Raw genomic sequence first — 19,795 nt, forward strand, 5'->3', positions numbered from 1 at the left:
CCTTTTTTTTTTTTTTTTTTAATATTTAGTCGAGGTTTCACCATATTGCCCAGGGTGGTCTTGAACTCCTGACCTCAGGTGATCCGCCCGCTTCAGCCTTCCAAAGTGCTGAGATTACAGGCGTGAGCCACCGCGTCCCAAACCCTGTCTTAAAAAATAAACAAATAAAAATTTTAAAAAACCAGTACTTTAAAGGAAAAGTGGTAGCTTTACAGTGAGGAAACCTGGTGGACGCTACCTTGCCCAAGTAATCATCACCAATAAGGGGACAGGCTGACATCATGGGCTTCCTGATATGAAACACTCAACATCCCCTATGTAATATTTCTATCAAAAATGGAGAACCCAAATCTAATTGTGACACAAAAATATATTTAAATTGAGGGTCATTCTATAAAATACCTACCCTGTACTCTTCAAAAATGTCAGTGTCATGAAAATTAAAGGGAAGATGAGGAACTGTTCCAGATTGAAGGAGACTAGAGGTATTACAACCAAAAGGAATTTGTAATCTTAGACTGGCTCCCGGATAAGGAAGAAAAATTTCTGCTATAAAGAATATTACTGGGGCCAGGTGCGGTCGCTCATGCCTAGAGTGAGGCTGAGGCAAGGCAGATCGCTTGAGGTCAGGAGTTCAAGACCAGCCTGGCCAACATGGTGAAACCTCATCTCTACTAAAAATACAAAAATCAGCAGGGCATGGTGGCAGGTGCCTATAATCCCAGCTACTTGGGAGGCTGAAGCAGGAGAATCACTTGAACCCAGGAAGCAGAGGTTGCAGTGAGCCAACATCATACCACTGTACTCCAGCCTGGGCATCACAGCAAGACTCTGTCTCAAGAAAAAAAATAACATTATTGGTACAACTGGTAAAATCTGACTATGGATGATATCATAAATGTTAGTATTCTACCAGTGTTAAATTTCCTGAATTTGATAACTGTATTGTGGTTACATAAGAGAATGTTCTTATTCTTAGAAAACATGCTAAAGGAGCATAATGTCTTCTTTTTTCTTTTTGAGATGGAGTCTCACTCTGTCACCCAGGCTGGAGTGCAGTGGTACGATCTCAGCTCACTGCAACCTCTGCCTCCTGCGTTCAAGTGATTCTCCTGCCTCAGCCTCCCGAGTAGCTGGGATTACAGGCATGCATCAACATGCCTGGCTAATTTTTGTGGTAGAGACAGGGTTTCACCATGTTGGCCAGGCTGGTCTCGAACTCCTGACCTCAGGTGATCCACCCGCCTCGGCCTCCCAAAGTGCTGGGATTACAAGTGTTAGCCACCGTGCCCGACCTGGCACTTCTTTATAAGTTTATTGACACATGATTCACATACCATAAAGTTCACCCTTTAAAAAGTAATTGAGTGGTTTTTAGAATATTCACAATATTATGCATTGATTACCGCTGTTTGATTTCAGAACAATTTTCATCACCCCAAAAAGAAACCCTATACCTATTAGCAGTTACTCCCCATGCATTTTTTAAAATACTGAAAAAGGGCTGGACGTGGTGGCTCAAGCCTGTAATCCCAGCACTTTGGGAGGCCAAGGGGGGCAGATCACGAGGTCAAGAGATTAAGACCATCGTGGCCAACATGGTGAAACCCCGTCTCTACTAAAAATACAAAAATTAGCCGGGCGTGGTGGCACGTGCCTGTGGTCCCAGCTACTAGGGAGGCTGAGGTGGAAGAATCGCTGGAACCCAGGAGGCGGAGGTTGCAGTGAGCCAAGATTGTGCCATTGCACTCCAGCCTGGCGACAGAGCAAGACTCCGTCTCAAAAAAAAAAAAAAAATACTGAAAAGAAAAAAGACTTCAAAATATTCATTTGTGGTTATTTCTGGGTGTTGTTATTATGGATGATTTTTAACTTTCTTATTTATACACATTTATATTTTTATAACTTTATACAATAGTTTCACATTGCTTATGGAATTAAAATAAAGGTTATTTTAAAACAATGTAAAAATTAGCCAGGCACGGTGGCTCACGCCTGCAATCCCAGCACTTTGGGAGGCTGAGGTGGGTGGATCACAAGGTCAGAAGTTCGAGACCAGCCTGGCCAAGATGGTGAAACCCCGTCTCTACTAAAAATACAAAAATTAGCCAGGCACAGTGATGGGCACCTGTAATCCCAGCTACTCAAGAGGCTGAGGCAGGAGAATCGCTTGAACCCGGGAGGTGGAGGTTGCAGTGAGCTGAGATCACGCATTTGCACTCCAGCCTGGGCAAACAAGAGTGAAAACTCCATCTCAAAAAAAAAATATATATATATATATATAATTATTTTAATGTAAATATATATATAATAAATATATATATAAATTAGCCACGGGTATGGTGGTGGGTGCCTGTAATCCCACCTATTCAGGAGGCTGAGGCAGGACCCACTTGAACCCATGACACGGAGGTTGCAGTGAGCCGAGATGGCACCACTGCACTCCAGCCTGGGCGAGAGAGCAGGACTCCATGTCCAAAAAAAACCACAGAGGAATTAAGGTGCTACAAGATTTCTAAAATATACAAATCATCAGGCTCAAGGAATGTCCCTTGTACATTATGTAGTTTCCCAATTCCTTAATCCACTGTTATCAAAGGTCTAATGGAAGGCAAAGGGAGCCACAGGCTGCTTGTCTCTATTACGCAACCCCTCAACCCCTGCTGGCTCTCAGGGAGGGGAATGGGTTCAGTTTGTTCAGCAAACATTGACTGAGTGTCTACTTCTGAGCATCTGGCTGGTATTACACCAGGTGCTGCGTCTGCCCTGTGGGCTCCAGCTAACAGGCTGGCAAGCGAGACCTGCATGTAAAATAAAGGGATAATTGCCACAAGAGGGAGTTAAGAGATCACCATGGAAAGGCAGAAAGTTCAACTGGCCCAGGGCAGGCTTCAAGGGGAAAACACTAAGGCTTTCTTTAAGGCAATAGAGTTCTGGTGCAGGAAAAGACTCAGCAGGAATCATTGCAATGCTATTTGAATAAATGATGGAGTAGGCCTGAGGGAAGAGAAAGTTAGGGAAGGTCATACAGGAGGAGGCCTGCCTGGGGACAAAGGGATCTAGGCAGTTGTCTCCTGGAGCACTTTCAGCCAGGTTTATGGTTAGAAAGTTAAAGCACTCTGTGCTATCTCCCAATCAACAAACCCCTCTGGCTCCACACCCACATTAATAGAGGTACAAATTGTCCTATCTATACCATCTTTTCTCTGCTTCTTGACTGTACTTTCCGGGGTGGAGAGAACTAAGTCTTTTTTTTTTTTTTTTAGATGGAGTCTCATTCAGTTGCCCCCCAGGCTGGAGTGCAGTGGCACAATCTCGGTTCACTGCAACCTCTGCCTCCCAGGTTCAAGCGATTCTCCTGCCTCAGCCTCCTGAGTAGCTGGGATTACAGGTGCATGCCACCATGCCCAGCTAATTTTTGTATTATTAGTAGAGACGGGGTTTCACCATACCATGCTGGTCAGGCTGGTCTCGAACTCCTGACTTTGTGATCTGCCTGCCTTGAAGCCCCAAAGTGCTGGGATTACAGGCATGAGCCACTGTGCCTGGCTGAGAAGTAAGTCTTATCCTTCATTAAATAAACTAATAGAAAACAGGCACCCCTCAAACGTCAGTTTCCATCTTCTGGACTGTCCACTCCCTTCCCCCAGGGCCTTGCACAGAGGCATTATATAAACATTTGTTGAATCAATCAATGATTTACAGGTACTGGAAAAAAAAAATGCTGCATTCTACTTACATTTGATTTGCATCAACCAAGAATCTGTAGTAATGATAACAGATTTCCAAACGGTGTTTTTCCTTCTCATCTATTATTTCATTTGACCTTCACAGTAGCACCAGAAATTAGCCTAAATAGGTATTTATTCATTCCTGATTTCAAGATGAGGATTCTTAGCTGAAAGAAGATGAACTAACTTGTCCAAAATTACAAAGGTGACATGAGAACAAGCCTAGACGGCTGAGTTTCTGACTTTAGGCTACCTCTTCCACTGAGTCACATTTTAAGTACGGCATTTCTATTTCTCACCATTGACAAAAAAAAAAACAAAAAAAACTGCAGCTAAGATAAAGACAGAAACTGAAAATATACAACCATAAGACTATCAGAAGGAAGTACAGGGAAATACTTAACAATCTTGAGGTATCATGTCACAAAAACCCAAGAGCCACAGGCAGATTTGACAATGAAAAACTTTTTTAAATTCTGCATAAAGACACCATTAAAGTGGTTAAAGATAACTCTTCGCTTTACTTTTCCCACTCATTATTTTATCTACTCAACGTTTTTCAGAATGTTTTTTGCTGTCCTTGCAATGATTCTTTTCCATATAAAATTTTAAATCCACTCCAAGTTCCACGTAAAATCTTGTTTTAATCACAGCTTGCTTTAATTTAATCTGCAGCAAAAACTGACCTCTCTACAATATTAAGTCTTCCTATTCATGAGCATGGTAAAACTCTCCATTTAATCAAACTCTTCAAATTTTTTTTTTTTTTTTTTTTTTGAGATGGAGTTTCACTCGTTGCCCAGGCTGGAGTACAATGGCGCAATCTCGGCTCACTGTAGGTTCAATCTAGCCTCCGAGGTTCAAGTGATTCTCCTGCCTCAGCCTCACGAGTAACTGGAATTACAGGCATGTGCCACCATGCCCAGCTAATTTTATATTTTTAGTAGAGCCGGGGTTTCTCCGTGTTGGTCAGGCTGGTCTCGAACTCCTGACATCAGGTGATCCGCCAGCCTCAGCCTCCCAAAGTGCTGGGATTACAGGCGTGAGCCACCGCACCTGGTCACTCTCTAAATTTTTAAAAATTTATTTATTATTGAATAGGTTTTGCTCTATCACCCAAGCTGGAATGCAGTGGCATGATCATGGCTTACTGCAGTCTTGAACTCTTAGGCTCAAATAATTCCCCCATATTAGCCTCCTGAGTACAGGCCTGTGCCACCACACTGGGCTAATTTTTTAATTTTTTGTAAATAAGGTCTCACTATTTGCCCAGGCTGGTCTTAAACTCCTGGCCTCAAGAAATCCTCCCACTTCAGCCTCCCAAGGCACTGGGATTACAGGTGTGAGCCACCTTGCCTGGCTAAAATATAATGTTTTTATTGTGAATTATTCTGTGGTATTTTGGTATTGGTTATATTCTTATATTTTATTTATATAATTTTTGTTTGTTAATCTGACATCTGGTCATGTTGCTGAACTCCATAGTTTTGATACATTGTCAACTATTTCTCTTTGTAAGATGAATATATGTGAAACCAAGAAGGCTTTGGGGTAGCAAGGAGCTCTCCTAAAAACATGAGTTTTAGGCCAGGCGCAGTGGCTCACACCTGTAATCCCAACACTTTGGGAGGCCAAGGCAGGTGGATCACAAGGTCATGAATTCAAGACCATCCTGGCCAATATGGTAAAACCTTGACTCTACAAAAAAAAAAAAAAAAAAAAAAAATTAGCTGGGCATGGTGGCGGGCACCTGTAGTCCCAGCTACTTGGGAGGCTGAGGCAGGAGAATTACTGGAACCCAGGAGGCAGAGGTTGCAGTGAGCCGAGATCACGCCATTGCACTCCAGCCTGGGCAACAAGAGTGAAACTCCACCTCAATACATATACACACACACACATATATATTAGTTTTAATAGTAAACATTTCTGACTTGTTCCTATCAAAAATAGGCATGTTTCAAATATTTTCCCAAAAAGTATGATTTTATCTCAAAAGCTGAAAGTGAAAACCAGAGAGAAAATATTTTAAATGCAGATGACAAAGAATAAAGAGCTATTATCCATAACACAGAGAGGATCTCTACCATCAATAAGAAATATATACATGATCTACCTTTTTTTAAATGGGCAAAGGATATAAACAGACAATTTACAAAAACAATTCAAAATGGTCAAAAAGCAATAAAATAGTCCCATCTATTTGGAATGCTGAAGTGGGAGGATCATTTGAGCCCAGGAGTTGGAAACTAGCCTGGGCAACAAAGCATGGAGACCAATCTCTTTTAAAAAATAAAACTAGAAAAAAAAAAAAAAGGCAGTAAGAAAAGCTTAACTTCACTATTAATGACATGCAAATTAAAACAATTAAATACTATTTTTCATCTATCAAACTGGTAAGTGAATAAAAAATTCATAGCATATACTAAATATTGCCAAAGTTGTAGGAATAGGGAACATTGACACACAGTTCTGAGTGAGTATGGGAGTTATTACAAACTTTTGCAATTCATTTTCACAGAATCTATTAAAATTTTAAATGCACATATCTGGCCAGGCATGGTGGCTCAATCCTGCAATCCTAGCACTCTGGAAGTCTGAGGCCAGTGGATAGCTTCAGCTTAAGAATTGGAGACCAGCCTGGGCAATGTGGCAAAACCCCATCTCTACAAAAAAAAAAAAAAAAAAAAAAAAACTACAAAATTAGCCAGGCATAGTTACCCACATCTGTAGTCCCAGCTACTTTGGAGGCTAAGGTGGGAGGATTCCTTGAGGCCAGAAGGTTGAGGCTGCAGTGAGCCCTGATCACACCACTGCACTCCGGCCAGGGCGACAGAGCAAAACCCTATCTTAAAAAAAAATAAAAATAATAGGGCTGAGCGCGGTGGCTCACACCTGTAATCCCAGCACTTTGGGAGGCTGAGGAGGGTGGATCTCCTGAGGTCAGGAGTTTGAGACCAGCCTGACCAACATGGTGAAACTCCATCTCTACCAAAAAACACAAAAAAATTAGCCAGGCATGGTAGCGGGTGCCTGTAATCCCAGCTACTCAGGAGGCTGAAGCAGGAGAACCACTTGAACCCGGGAGGCAGAGGTTGCAGTAAGCCGAGATTGTGCCATTGCTCTCTAGCCTGGGTGACGAGCAAAACTCCATCTCAAAAAAATAAAAATAAAAAACAAAAATAAATTTTTTAAAAAGCACGTATCGGTCGGGCACGGTGGATCACACCTGTAACCCCAGCACTTTGGGAGGCTGAGGCGGGTGGATCACAGGTCAGGAGTTCGAGACCAGCCTGATCAACATGGAGAAACCCCATCTCCACTAAAAATACAAAATTAGCCGGGCATGGTGGTGCATGCCTGTAATTCCACCTTCTCAGGAGGCTGAGGCATGAGAATCACTTGAACCGGGAGGCAGAGGTTGTGGTGAGCCAAGATTGAGCCACTGCACTCCAGCCTGGGCAACAAGAGCAAAACTCTGTCTCAAAAAAAAAAAAAGCACATATGCTATCTACAAATCCTTATAAATGCAAAAAAGGTAACTATTTAAGGATGTTCATTATTGCATTGTTTATAAAGCGAAAAAATCTGAAACCTAAATGTTCATCAAGATGGGACTAGACAAAGCACACACATAAACTGGAATACTGTGTAACAATTTTTAAAATGTTAGCTGACTTAGATGTCTAAAATACACTGTATGGTGCATTATAGGTGCTCAATAAATACTGGATAAAAAGATTTTTGGATGAACGCAGAGAAAAGCCTAGAAGCATATATAACAAACTGGAAAGAATGACTCCCTTCAGGAACATGGGATTAGTAGAGAGGGAGACTAACCATTTTTGTGTCTTTTATACTTTTGCATTGTCGATTCGTAAAATAAGTAGGAGCTGGCAGGGCAACTCCTGCTCACGCCTGTAATCCCAGCACTTTGGGAGGCCGAGGCTGGCGGATCACTTGAGGTCGGAGTTCCAGACCATCCTGGCTAACACAGTGAAACCCTGTCTCTACTAAAAATACAAAACATTAGCCGAGTGTGGTGGCACACCCCTGTAATTTCAGCTACTAGGGAGGCTGGGGCAGGAGAAACGCTTGAACACGAGAAGTAGAGGTTGCAGTGAGCCAAGATCACACCACTGCACTCCAGCCTGGGCTACAGAGCGAGACTCTGTCTCAAAAAATACTACTAATAATAAAAAAATAAGTAGGAGCTATTTTTTTTTTCTTTTTGAGACAGTCTCGCTCTGTCACCGGGCTAGAGTGCAGTGGCACAATCTCAGCTCACTGCAACCTCCAACTCCCTGGTTCAAACGGTTCAGTAGGAGCTAATTTTCAAAAAAGGTTTAAAGACTTATTCCTGGTGATGTTTCTTTCTCTCTCTCTCTCTCTCTCTCTCCATTTTGTCTCTATTTTAGAATGATCCTAAAAGCATATAAAATGTGTTTTCAATGACTCATATCATGGAGTGGCTCAGGGAAATGAAATCTGTCTACAAAAAGAAAAAAATGGTTTCGAATCCTTGTCTTTTTTCATCATAAAGATTTTTTTTTTTCTTTTGGTATCACCATTACTTCTCCTAATGTTATGACGTTGTATCACCTACAGCAGAAATGACTTAAGTGGAACTGACATCTCCTTCCATCAAGTGTATTTGCAGTCCATCTTTAGCAGGACCTCTCTCTAATGGCTAAGGCTAGGGAGAAGAATTTGAAGATAGTCTGGTTTCCATTTTCCTAATGCAGCCTGGCACGGGGCAAGTCTCCCGAAAGACTAGTCTACTGGGGAAGTCAGGGTCTTTTCCAGGTATGGAGGCTAATGTTCGATGCTTGACGGCCTGGAATAAAGGGGGAAGGGAAGAAGGTAACCAGGCTGGCCTTGGGGTGCGCAGACCACGGCTGGGGCTTCGACTTCTGCAGGGACGTGAGCAGTGTGGCCTCGGGCTACTCAAGGAACGCCTCTGCAAGAACACTCATTTTCAGACTGTGGTTGAGCGCCCAAGGTAAGAGTGTGCAAAGAAAGTTAACGCCTCTCCTAGCTGTCCCCAAAATCTGCAGATCTGGGCCTGATGAAAAAATGCTCGGAGAAGAACCATCTCGACCGAGTTTCGTGAAAAGGCTAGGTACTCTGGCTCTACTTGGGGCGCCGGCTCAGAGAGATGGGGAGAACGTCCACGAGGGAGAAAGAGTGACGGCGGTTTTTCAAGGAGTCTGAACCAGCTCACCCAGCAAACCCTCCTCCCACCGAGTACCCAGCGAAGGACCATCTCAGGGCCGAGACTCCTGCCCTCAGTCTCGATGGCGGCCGGGGCGCGCCCGCGCCAGGGCGCACGCGCAGACTTCCGCGCTCCCTCCTCCAGGCCTTCCGCGCAGGGCACCGCCCACTCACCAGCTGCACCTCTCTGCACGTCCCCAGCCTCACCCGCTCCGAGGCTGCCCCTGCTCGTCTAGCTCCCGAGCCCGGAAGTGGATGCGGCCGCTTGGCGGAGAGGACGAGGGGGAGGGGGAAGTGCTTCCGGGGAAACGGGCCGGGGTTGGTGTTTGTAAACTTGCCTCGGTCCCGGTGGGGGCAGCGGCGGCCGCGGGGTTGGCAGGGTGTGCTGGGGCCTGGAGGAGGCGCCGCGCGGCCGGGGAGCCAGCAGGAGGCCGCGCCTGGCAGGTAGGAACACGCCCCAGAGAACGCAGCGTCGTCCGTGCAGACGGCAGCGCTTCAGTAGCTCGCAAGCCGTGGGGCGCCGCGCGGGAAGGGGGAGGGGAGGGGAGGAGGGGCGCGTGGCGAAGGGAGGGGGCTCTCCGGGGGAGGGAGGGGAAAGGCCGTGCGCGCACGTCGTCCCCCGCCCCCGGCCCCCCGCCGCCCGCCCGCGCGTCCCACCGCGTCCGCGGCCCAGGAGAGGGGGCTAGCTCGGAGGGGACACGGGCGCGAGCACGCACCTCGCGCGCTTCTGGGTGCTCTCCGGCTCTGCTCCCGGTTGGTGCAGCGGGTGCAGGGGCTGGCTGGCCCGAGCGAGCTTCGGGCTTCGCCTGCCTGCCCTCCACCTCCGCAGCGAGTTTCCCTACCTTCAGGCGGACGCGGAGAACACGCACGTGTGGGCACTGCCAGTCCCGTTTCTGCCCGCCACCGAAGCACCCAGCGATGGCCCTTGAGCTTTCCTCCACCCTAGTCTGGCCGCCTCTGTAAACTGCGAGCTTTTCGGGCCAGCCCACTGGGCACAAAAGTCCCAAAGGATCTCCGCCCCCTTCGTCCATTCCTGAGATGGCAAATCTAAGCAGTTGCCATGTTGGCAGAGTTCCTCCATAGGAGGCCCCAATTACTTTTGCTCCTGTTGGCTTCCCCTCCTTGCCCAGGAGACCAGTTCCTCCTATTGACCTAGAAAGAAAACTCTTCTTGACTCATGTCCTCGTTCTGAGCTTCACAGAGAGCGCCCTGCAAAAAAAAAAGTTCACATCGCACGTTGTAAAGGCCTGAGGATGTTGCACTTAGCAGCCCCTATCTTCCCTTCTGGTTTCAGGTTTCTGAAACAGATCGTGAGTTTCATCAAGAGAATTCAACTGGAAAACAAAGACTGGTAGACTTTTTCTTCAGACAATAGGCAGGAGCCAGGCAGAGTCCAGGGATTCTTGGAACACCCATCTTTTCTTTGGAGGACGCTAAGTTCTATTTGAAGACAAAGTTCAATATGGCGACAGGACTGATGGGACACAAAGGAGTCGTTACCGTGATTTGGTGACAGTTCTTCAAAACGGCAGTGTCTTACGGAAAGGTGGACCAAGGAACTCCTGAACTTTTGGGTTGCATTAAGTGAGAAATCAGCATGGCTCAGGTAAAAAGCTCTAGAGTCCTCCAAGATCACTGGGAAGCCTGTTTGCAGTTTCACTCTTGAATGCTGCCTTAGTCAACATATTGACCAACCCCAGTGATCCAAGCTCTGTATTAAGCACCAGGGGGAGATCTAGAGGAAGGAAAGGAGACAGGCCACAGCCCCTGCCTTCAGGGAGCTTCCAGTCAAATGAAGGAGGTAGGCTATACTGCATCACAGGCACTGATGGGACATTTGCAAAGCAACGTGTACTCAGTTTACATTTGGTACATTAAGTGCTGAGGGGTGTAAGGGAGTGAATAGTATGGTGAATGCTTCATTTGTTTTTTTCAACAGGAGTTTATTGAGTTCCTGTTACATGCAAGGCATTATGCTGGGAATCCAAAGATGAATAAGACTGTCCTTGTCCCCACTGAGCTTCCAGGCTAGTTGGGGTCGGGGGAGCGATGGAAAGGCAGTTATTTTTATATTCACAATGCCTTGTATAGCGACTAGCTAGTAGTAGAGACTCTGACTCTGTTGATTGAGGAATGCGCAATAATAGGGGTATGTATGTAGGAGAGAACAATACTTCTGCTTGGATAGAAAAGATGAAGCTTGAAAGATGCATAGGATATTGCTAGACAAGCACAAGGGTGTTTGGACAAAAGGAACTGCATGGGCAGGAGCATAGTGTCATGGGAAAACGTGATGAGTTTCCAGGTACTGCAGGTAGTTTGGTAGTTATGGAGCAAAGGATTTAAATGGGGATAGTTATAGAGGTAGATTGACAGTGATAGGTGAGAAAGTTGTTCCCTGCAGTAAGCAGAGTGTAACCCAAGGGCCTTTTATGCCTTGCTAAGTCAAGCAGCAGAGTAGCCTCAGATCAGTGTATGTAGAAGGTCATTATTGTGGAGGTAGAGGATGGATTGGAGAGACAATGAAAGCTAGGCTGTTGTAGTCACCTAAGTAGAATAGCTGTGTGCATGTATCTCCAGAGCTTCTCCCAACTTTCTTCTAGGGAACCTCCCCTACCAGTCTCACCAGGATGACAGTCTAATTGTAGCATAATTGGCTTTCCTCCAGCTGCTTCTGAATGCATAGCTTCCTCCTTTCCATATAGAATAGAAGCCCATCAGTTTCTTCTTCCTCTGTCTTTCACAGCCCACTTCTCAGCATTGTGTTCACTCTTCTGAGAATGCTGCCTTCCACTAAGGACTCAACTTCACACTGGACACTTAAGCATTTTACAACTTAGTTTACTTCTCATCAACCTTGTGAGGATAAGCATTATGACAGGCATTTTTCACGTAAGGAAACTGTGGCTTGCAAAGGTGGAATAACTTGCCCAAGATTACACAATGCAAACAGCTGAGCTAAGATTTTAACTTTGGATCTTTCACTCAAAGTCCCAGAAGGTGGAGGGAGGGGTCCCAGAATATACTGATCATCCAAAAGGAATTTCTTCATAAATTTGGGAGTTTGGTGACCAACTTCTTAGAAGTTTTTTTTTCTTTTTTTTTGGTAAGAAAAGTATTTTCTTTAATGCTGTCTAACCGAAGTCAGTTTGAAGAATGTAGCAGTGGAAAAAGGACATTTACTTGAACATAACTTTGCTTGGGTAATTTTTTAAACTATTTGTGGAGCAAGGAATGTGAAAAAATGTTATCACACATGCACACATGCAAATGCCCTAAGAGGTCAAGAGAAATAACTCCAAAAACCTTTCCAAGTGGTTTAATTTTTATATCAGTTGCAATTGGTAATACTTAGGGAATTTAAAATCAAAAGGGAGAAATGGCCTGTAATCCCAGCACTTTAGGAGGCTGAGGCTGGAGGATTGCTTAAGCTCAGGAGTTTCAGACCAGCCTGGGCAACATGGTGAAACCCTGTCTCTACAAAAAAAAAAAAAAATAGCCAGGCGTGGTGGCGCTCTCCTGAAGTCCCAGTTACTCAGGAGGTAGAGGTAGAGGATTGCTTAAGCCAGGCAGGTCAAGAATGCAGTGAGCTCAGATTGTACCACTGCACTCCAGCCTGGGCGACAGAGTGTCACCCTGTCTCAACCAACAAACAAAGAAGAATCTGATAGAAAATACAGTTGGCACCAGCAAGATCTGCCAATCAAAAGTGGGCACTGAAGCTGAAGGCTGTTTTGCTGTTTTTGTTTTGTTCAGTTTCACTCTTGTTGCCCAGGCTGGAGTTCAATGGCTCAATCTTGGCTCACCGCAACCTCTGCCTCCTGGGTTTAAGTGATTCTTCTGCCTCACCCTCCCAAGTAGCTGGGATTACAGGCATGCGCCACCATACCTGGCTAATTTTGTATTTTTAGTAGAGACGAGGTTTCTCCATGTTGATCAGGCTGGTTTCGCCCAACCTGTGCTGTTTTTGTTTTTTTTTTTTTTTTGAGACAGAGTCTCACTCTATCACCCAGGCTGGAGTGAAGTGATGCAGTCCCAGCTCCCGGGTTCAAGCAATTCTGCCTCAGCCTGCTGAGTAGCTGGACTACAGGTGCACGCCACCACACCCAGCTTATTTTTTATCTTTATAGTAGAGATGGGATTTCACCATATTAGCCAGGCTGGTCTCAAATTCCTGACCTTATGATCCACCTGCCTCGGCCTCCCAAAGTGCTGGGATTACCGGTGTGAGCCGCTGCACAGCTAAGGGCTGTTGAGAGAGGAAGGAGGAATGTCCCAAAGGAATTTCCCGTGTCAGTGGGTTAGCAAGATGGAACCTCACAATTAAGGCCTAGAAATACCTTCAAATAAATATGTAGCCACACACAGTACCTTGCATAGTGCTGACAAAGGTGTCAGTAATACTTGATTGTTTACTTGATCGATATTTAAATGCTAAGGGATGACAAGTTGTTCCTGGTGCGATGAGTTAGGGAGGACCCTTGAAGAAAGCAGGCTTTGGCAGTGAAAAGGGACAGTCCCTGGAGAGCAGCAGTTTGTAGCTGGGTGGAAAAGGTAGTTCTTTAGAGGATGGCAGCCTGTTTTTGCCCTGCCCTGCCAGGTGACCTGACACCTCATCTCCTTTCAACTTAGGCAAGTCTCCTGGCTTGTGAAGGCCTAGCAGGTGTGAGTTTGGTTCCCACTGCAGCCAGCAAGAAGATGATGCTGAGCCAGATTGCCAGCAAGCAGGCCGAGAATGGCGAGCGGGCAGGTAGCCCTGATGTGCTGAGGTGCTCGAGTCAGGTACAGCGCTTGAGTCCATTGTGGCACCTGGGGATCGGGTGGCCTGAGCTCTCTGCCAGGAGACACCATGCTCTGATTCATTGATGCTTCTGCATAGGGAAGTGGGGCAAGGGGATCCAGCTGGGGAATGGATGAACACTGGTATTTCAGAAAGCTAAGGAAGGTCTTTTCTGTACCTTCAACTCTTTAAGACCAGGTGCTTGGAGAGGAAATAGTTGTATACTTCCTCTGAGCCTTTGGGGCAGGTGGTTTGCTCTCATTTATGAATTTTGTCTGAGAGCAGCATTGGGTCTCATCTCGTGTTCTGAGATGGACTGTGAGTTTAGATTTGATTTGTCTTCAAAGGGTCACCGAAAAGAGAGTGATAAGTCCCGGAGCCGCAAAGATGATGACAGCTTGTCTGAGGCCTCTCATTCAAAAAAGACTGTTAAAAAGGCAGGTAATGGGGTGATTCCCCAAACGCATACAGTTTGGTAATGGGGTAATATTCCTCCTCCTTCCTTCTACCGTGTATCCTGACCTTTCCCTAGCTGCTTTGATCTTTCATAGCCAGCAAGTGAGTCCCCTAGATTTCATCCGGAGACTACCTTGGTAGTTGACCTCTAGCTTTGCTGGAACAGTGATGGTACAGGTTGGGGAGCTTGAGATCCCAGATCCGATGGCATGGGGGCAGGCAGGCTCCAGTTCAAGTCATACTCAGAGTGCTGGGTTTGACAGGGTAGACAGCTTACCCGCTCCACCTCCTTCCCCAAAGGGTCTCTTACCTCCATGGAGTACGGGAGATGGCAGTACCTTTAGACAGCATCAGAGAGGTTCCTTTCTCCAACAGCTGGAAGTGGACCCAGAGTAGAGCAGTCTCTCCAGGAAGAGGGCAGTGGTGGCCTCATGACATGCCTGATTATTGCCCCCAGGTGGTGGTAGTGGAACAAAATGGTTCTTTTCAAGTAAAGATACCCAAAAATTTTGTTTGTGAACACTGCTTTGGAGCCTTTCGGAGCAGTTACCACCTAAAGAGGCACATCCTTATTCATACTGGTAAGTCTCTTCCTTCTATTCAAAGGGGGAGAATAGTCTATCATTTGTATTCCATGTCTGTGTGTGGCTCTCGTTGGGTTTATTTTAATGGGTAAGTATTAGAAATGAAGGAAGAAGATAAGTCAGTGAAGCAGAGAGATTTCATGGCTTTGTTTCTGGTGTCACTGAGACCAGCAGCTTTGGGGACCACTCCCTATTTATGATCACTTAGGTGTCTACACATTACTAAGAGTTAGTTTCTGAGAAAATAACTGGAGTGAGGTCCCTACCTTACATACCTCCCCACATTCACTTCTCTCTCTCCACCTGGGCTAGGTGAGAAGCCATTTGAGTGTGATATATGTGATATGCGTTTCATCCAGAAGTACCACCTGGAACGCCACAAGCGTGTGCACAGTGGTGAAAAGCCTTACCAGTGTGAACGGTGTCATCAGGTAAGGCTCATCCCCACTACGACCCCCACACACACACTTTTCCCAAGAATCAGGGCCAGCGTCCACTCCTACCTGACAAAAGCCACCGGCATTCCTCACCTTAATAGTTAGACTCAGCACATCAGGGTGAAGTGCATCTGTCTGGCCTCATGCAGCTAATCATGGGGAGGAGCAGTTAGAACATTGTAATAATGATAATAATAGCATTTCATGAGCACTTCCTCTATGCCAGGCACTGTGAGAGCATACTTTACATAGATGATTCTGTTTAATCTTCACATTGACTCCCTAAGGTAGCTGTGTTGTCTTTATTTCACATATGGGAAAATTGGGATTCAGAGAAGTTAAGTTTCCTGAGGACACAGCAGATCACAAACAGAGCTGGGATTCAGTCCAACTTAAGAGCTCATGCACTTTGGAGGAAGAGATACAATCTTTGCCCTGGCGGTCAGTATCTGATCTGATGAGAATGTTAGAGCTGGGGCCAAAACAAGACAAGAACAAGAGATGAGAAATGATAATAGTTAACACTTCCTGTATGCTTTGCTAGGTCCCAAGCTTTGCTCCGCACCCTTACATTGAATCTTCAGAACACTAGAATAAAAGTTCTATAAGGGCAGAGACTTCATCCCTCTGGTTCTCTACTCTGTATCTGCGTTGAGATAGATACTCAATAAATCTTTGATGAATAAAGCAGCTGTGCTGTGAGTAGGTACTTTTAGCCTCGCTTTACAGTTTTGCAGATGAGTGTGCAGATTCTGGGCTGTTAGGTAACTTGCCCAAGGTCACACAGCTGCTGAGTGATAGAGCCAAGATTCAGACCCAGGCGCCCTGGCTTGAGAGCTTACATTTTCCACCACCATGTGCTCCTGCTGTCTGTGCACATGCTGAGGGGATGGAGAATGCAGCATCTGCCTCCTGTGAGAGGAAGGAGTTAGCCAGCAGGTAGCTGAGTTTCTCCTCTCAGGCACTTAACCCTCCCTTTCTTCTCAGTGTTTCTCTCGGACAGATCGATTACTCAGACACAAACGGATGTGCCAAGGGTGCCAGTCCAAGACTTCCGACGGGCAGTTTTCTCTATAGGCGCAAGGGGCCCCGGGTGGTGGGAGTGATCAGAAGAACCTACCGAAGAGCGCACCCCCTCTGGTCTGATGGTCCCACCACCGCCCCGTGTGAACCTGTCCCACTCCTGGAGGAGTGGACCCAGGAGACCAGAAGAGTGCATCAGGGGACAGTGGCCCCAGAACCTCAGCTCTGTAAATAATCTGAGACTATGAGTATCTCGGGGAAGTTCTTAACAGCATTCCAGGGTAGGAGAGCTAGTCCCTGGACCCTTGGCTGAGGTCATAGGTGGGGACTCAAGGTACAGGACCAAGACTGAAGTGTGGCTCCCACAACCTTGGACTCCAGCTGGCAGCTGAAATGGAAAAGATTGGGGAAGGAGATTTGTTTGTTCTGTTCTTGTTTTTTATCCAAAAGCAACTTCAGCAGGTAAACTGGATACAGGTAATCCGGAGGCATAGAGTCCTGGTCCAAAGTAGGGACTATAGCTGGACCAACGCTCCCCAAAAATTGGGTTTTTAGTTATAGTAGCTCCTCAGTGTTCCACAATCCTGCACTTCACCTTCTTCTGAGGAAGAATAAGATCAGGGATGGCAGCTGAGCTTACTTTGGCCTCCTTATACACTGTAGGGACAAAAGGAAAAATGGGGTGGAGCAGACAAGGGCTGGATCCAAAAAGAGTAGATGGCACCTCTTCCTTTCTCAAGGGAAAAGGAAGAGTTGTGCCTATGGGTGTTGTCATGGCCCATGTCACATTGGCACCTGATGGCGTCAGCTCAAGTGCCTTTAGGAAGGAACTTGGGTAAGTGTGGCCCATGAAGCCCTTTTCTTCTTTTGGGGGCAGTCGATCTTGGAGATAGTTTGTGGCTACCTCGCTGCCATTGACTCCTAAAGTGAGACAGATATGTTGAGCAAGGAGTCATGGATGACAAAGTGGGTTCTCTCTCCTTGTGCCCTCTTAGGAACAACCCAAGACTGGTCCCAAGTTGACTAACAGCTGCTCAAGAAACAAAGGAATCTGGGGCATGTTGAGCAGTGGGCACTGTTCTCCCTCCCCAAGTCCTATCACTGTATTCAGGTAGAGGAGGTAGGGAGGGGTCTATCCTTTGGTTCCAAAAAACAAGATCTCAGCTTCCCTCCTGGTGGCCATCCCTACCCAACAGAGTGTAGGGGATGGAGGTGGGGGTGCTGCAGAGAAAAGACTGAAGAAGAAACCTAATGTAGGTTTCATTCTTAACCATATTCTTTGCTCCTCTCTGCTCCAATACCACCACCTTGTCCACCCCCAAAAAAGTAATCAGGGGTGTGTGTGTGTGTGTGTGTGTGTGTGTGTGTGTGTGAAAGAAAGAGAGAGAGAGAGATGAGTGCTTGTATTTGTATGCTTGTAGGAGATGGCATATTATTGAGCCAAACCCTTCTCTGGCCCTCACCTTTGGGGAGGATGAGTAGAAAATAGCCTCCTCTTGCCCAAACATGAAGGGTGCTTGAGGTCTCAGCAGAAGCTGAAGAACACAACTTAGGGAACAGAAGGGCTTTTGTTTTGGAGGGTTTTTTTTTTTTATATATTTTATTTTTAGATTAATTCAACAGCCTGGTGGTTATGGTGTTTCTAACCCAAGCCCAGGGCTTGTGAACATGAATTTTCTAGATGAAATAAACCTTTTCTTTCTGCTAAAGAAAGAATCCTTATGGGAAGTTCTGGGGTTTGGTTGACCCCCACTGTGGCCTGACCTGACCTGTGGTGGGTAAGGGAACTAACTCTCTTAGTAATCATGGAGACTGGGTAAACCTGAGTGCCAAGCTGTCAGTGAGGTCTGAGATGGGAACCTCCTGGACGTGTGATTTCATTTCCCAGAAAATGTAAAGAATGGGTAGCAGCAGTGATTCCTGGCTGCCACCTATTCTGGGGGAGTGGGGTTGGGGAGGGGGTTGTCCATACCTCGATGGTGTGAGTATTTCAGGGAAAAAGAAAGCAGGCGTGGCACCCATTCGATTTTCCCTAACAGCATCTGAGATCTTTTGAGGAGACACTGAGGAGTGTTTGCTGCCGTGTACTCTTCTAGCTTTGTGCTGACACTCCCACTTGATGTGCTCCAGAACTTAGACCTCAGTCCTTGGATCAGCCCTGTGGTCCCTGCAAGCAGGGGCATATTTCTGCATGTGAGCCAGCACCCTGTAACCCATTTAAAAATGTTTAGAAAACTATCCTCCAAAAAAAATGCTTTTGAAAATGAGAGGCCTCCCTCCCTGCCACTTACAGCTAATCTGTTTGGGATAGGGGTGTATGTGGAGAGACTCACGTGAGTCTCACATAAGTGATCTATGCCCTTGTGTGTACTAATGTGTGTACTGGGTCAGAAGGTGCCCTGGGCTCCCACAGACATTGGTTTCCTGTCTGGGTAGGTGGGAGGGAGGGAACTTCAGAGCGTATGTGCGAACAGCCATAGCAGGCCACCCCTGCTGAAGACCCAGTGAGGGAAACTCAGGAGCAGGTGGTTGGTTCAGTTTCCATGCTGATGTCTGGGGCAATGGATGTGTGAGAAGAGAGGAGCAAAGCAATGAAAGGAGTGATTCGGCATCCAGAGGGCCCGGGAGCCCCACGGATACCCCAGAGCACTGACTCAAGACCTCTGCAGAGGCTTCTGGGCCCAATGCCCCACCCCTGCTGGCCAGCATGGGGCCTAGCACTGGAAGATGCCTCAGGTGTGTCTGGAATGGGGGAGAGGGAAATAGGGCAGGCTCTTAGAGACAGGACAGGAAGTCAGGGAACCTGGGACAGAGCAGTGCCCGTTCCAGGTGGGCTGCTGCACCAGACCCTACGACCCTACCAGCCCTGTCCTCCCCAATGCCCCAAGTCTTTTCCGTCCACCCCAAACAGCCTCGTCATCACTTAGCTACTGATCGCACCCATGGCTTGACATTGGAGGGTTATGAGTAGAGTCCCGCCACAGCTTCTGACCCTATCCCCAGATGCCCTTCGCCTCTGCTGTGGCCCTGGGGTTTTATCAACTGTCCCCTCCTACCCTTCCTCTCCTCTTCACCCTTTTTTTTTTTTTAATATACTTATTTTGCTATGGGGGAAGGGAATATCAAATGGACAAGATCACTTTTAAATGGTAGTTTTTATAAGATGTTATAAACTTGTATCTTTTTACCATTAAAGTGCAGTGTATGTTCCTTCGTGATATATTTAGGATATTTAAATAAAAGGAAAACGGGGCTTTTCTACATACTATCTTCTCTTTGGGGAAGCTTTTTCATACTGGTTTTAGTTGTTTTCCTTTTTTCTCCCTAATAATCACCCCTCAGCTTTGAGCACCCTGTAAGCCATTTTAAAACCCCTTCTCCACAGAGGAGCAAACAACTAGGAGCAAAAACAGGGCATCAGTTCTGAGCAAGAGGAAAAAGCACACGCAGCAGGACAGAAGGAGGTTAGACACCAACACATGCAGTGTCTGGTCTGGGACTCACCCGCATCAGCAGCACTTGAGAATTCACAGGCCCTCTCCAGACCTGGCTTCCTGGGTCCCAGGCTGCACC

General features: G+C 46.4%; 2 protein-coding genes across 9 annotated transcripts in view; one reads left to right on the forward strand and one right to left on the reverse strand.

Annotated features, from left to right (window-relative positions):
• Positions 1-9,920, reverse strand: part of CSAD (cysteine sulfinic acid decarboxylase) — a 34,716-nt gene extending 24,796 nt beyond the window's left edge. For 2 of the 6 annotated variants that reach the window (XM_064377128.1, XM_064377126.1), the window contains exon 1: positions 9,785-9,873. Coding sequence is in view for 1 of the 6 variants with exons in the window: in XM_021666074.2 (XP_021521749.1) it covers positions 7,569-7,571 (3 nt within the window). In the remaining 5 variants the exon portion in view is untranslated. Of the gene's footprint in view, positions 1-7,568; positions 9,027-9,116; positions 9,173-9,784 lie in introns of those variants that run through there. The other 4 variants (XM_021666074.2, XM_064377127.1, XM_012450299.3 and 1 more) reach the window with 3 other exon arrangements.
• On the forward strand, positions 9,315-19,488 carry ZNF740 (zinc finger protein 740). Of its 3 annotated transcripts, XM_012450308.3 has the most exons (7): positions 9,315-9,386; positions 10,237-10,548; positions 13,575-13,724; positions 14,070-14,159; positions 14,636-14,759; positions 15,075-15,193; positions 16,187-19,488. In XM_012450308.3, exons 2-7 carry the CDS (start codon positions 10,540-10,542, stop codon positions 16,274-16,276), a joined length of 582 nt encoding a protein of 193 aa, XP_012305731.1. In that variant the 5' UTR covers positions 9,315-9,386; positions 10,237-10,539; the 3' UTR covers positions 16,277-19,488. The 3 variants fall into 3 exon arrangements, with proteins under 3 accessions (XP_012305731.1, XP_012305728.1, XP_012305729.1); XM_012450305.2 differs by lacking the exon at positions 16,187-19,488 and having other exon boundaries at positions 15,075-15,812; XM_012450306.2 differs by lacking the exons at positions 9,315-9,386; positions 10,237-10,548; positions 16,187-19,488 and adding an exon at positions 10,555-10,743 and having other exon boundaries at positions 15,075-15,812.
• Positions 19,489-19,795: the final 307 nt, after the last annotated feature.

The sequence above is a fragment of the Aotus nancymaae genome, unplaced genomic scaffold (assembly GCF_030222135.1).
Source record: "Aotus nancymaae isolate 86718 unplaced genomic scaffold, 86718_ANA_hifiasm-v0.15.2.pri h1tg000016l, whole genome shotgun sequence".
NCBI classification, from domain to species: domain Eukaryota; kingdom Metazoa; phylum Chordata; class Mammalia; order Primates; family Aotidae; genus Aotus; species Aotus nancymaae.

Bases quoted from the DNA above. Each gene is read 5' to 3' on its own strand.
- ZNF740 (XM_012450305.2), top strand. The intron at 13,725-14,069 runs GTACAGCGCTTG...TTGTCTTCAAAG, and splicing joins TGCTGAGGTGCTCGAGTCAG to GGTCACCGAAAAGAGAGTGA. The intron at 14,760-15,074 runs GTAAGTCTCTTC...CACCTGGGCTAG, and splicing joins GCACATCCTTATTCATACTG to GTGAGAAGCCATTTGAGTGT.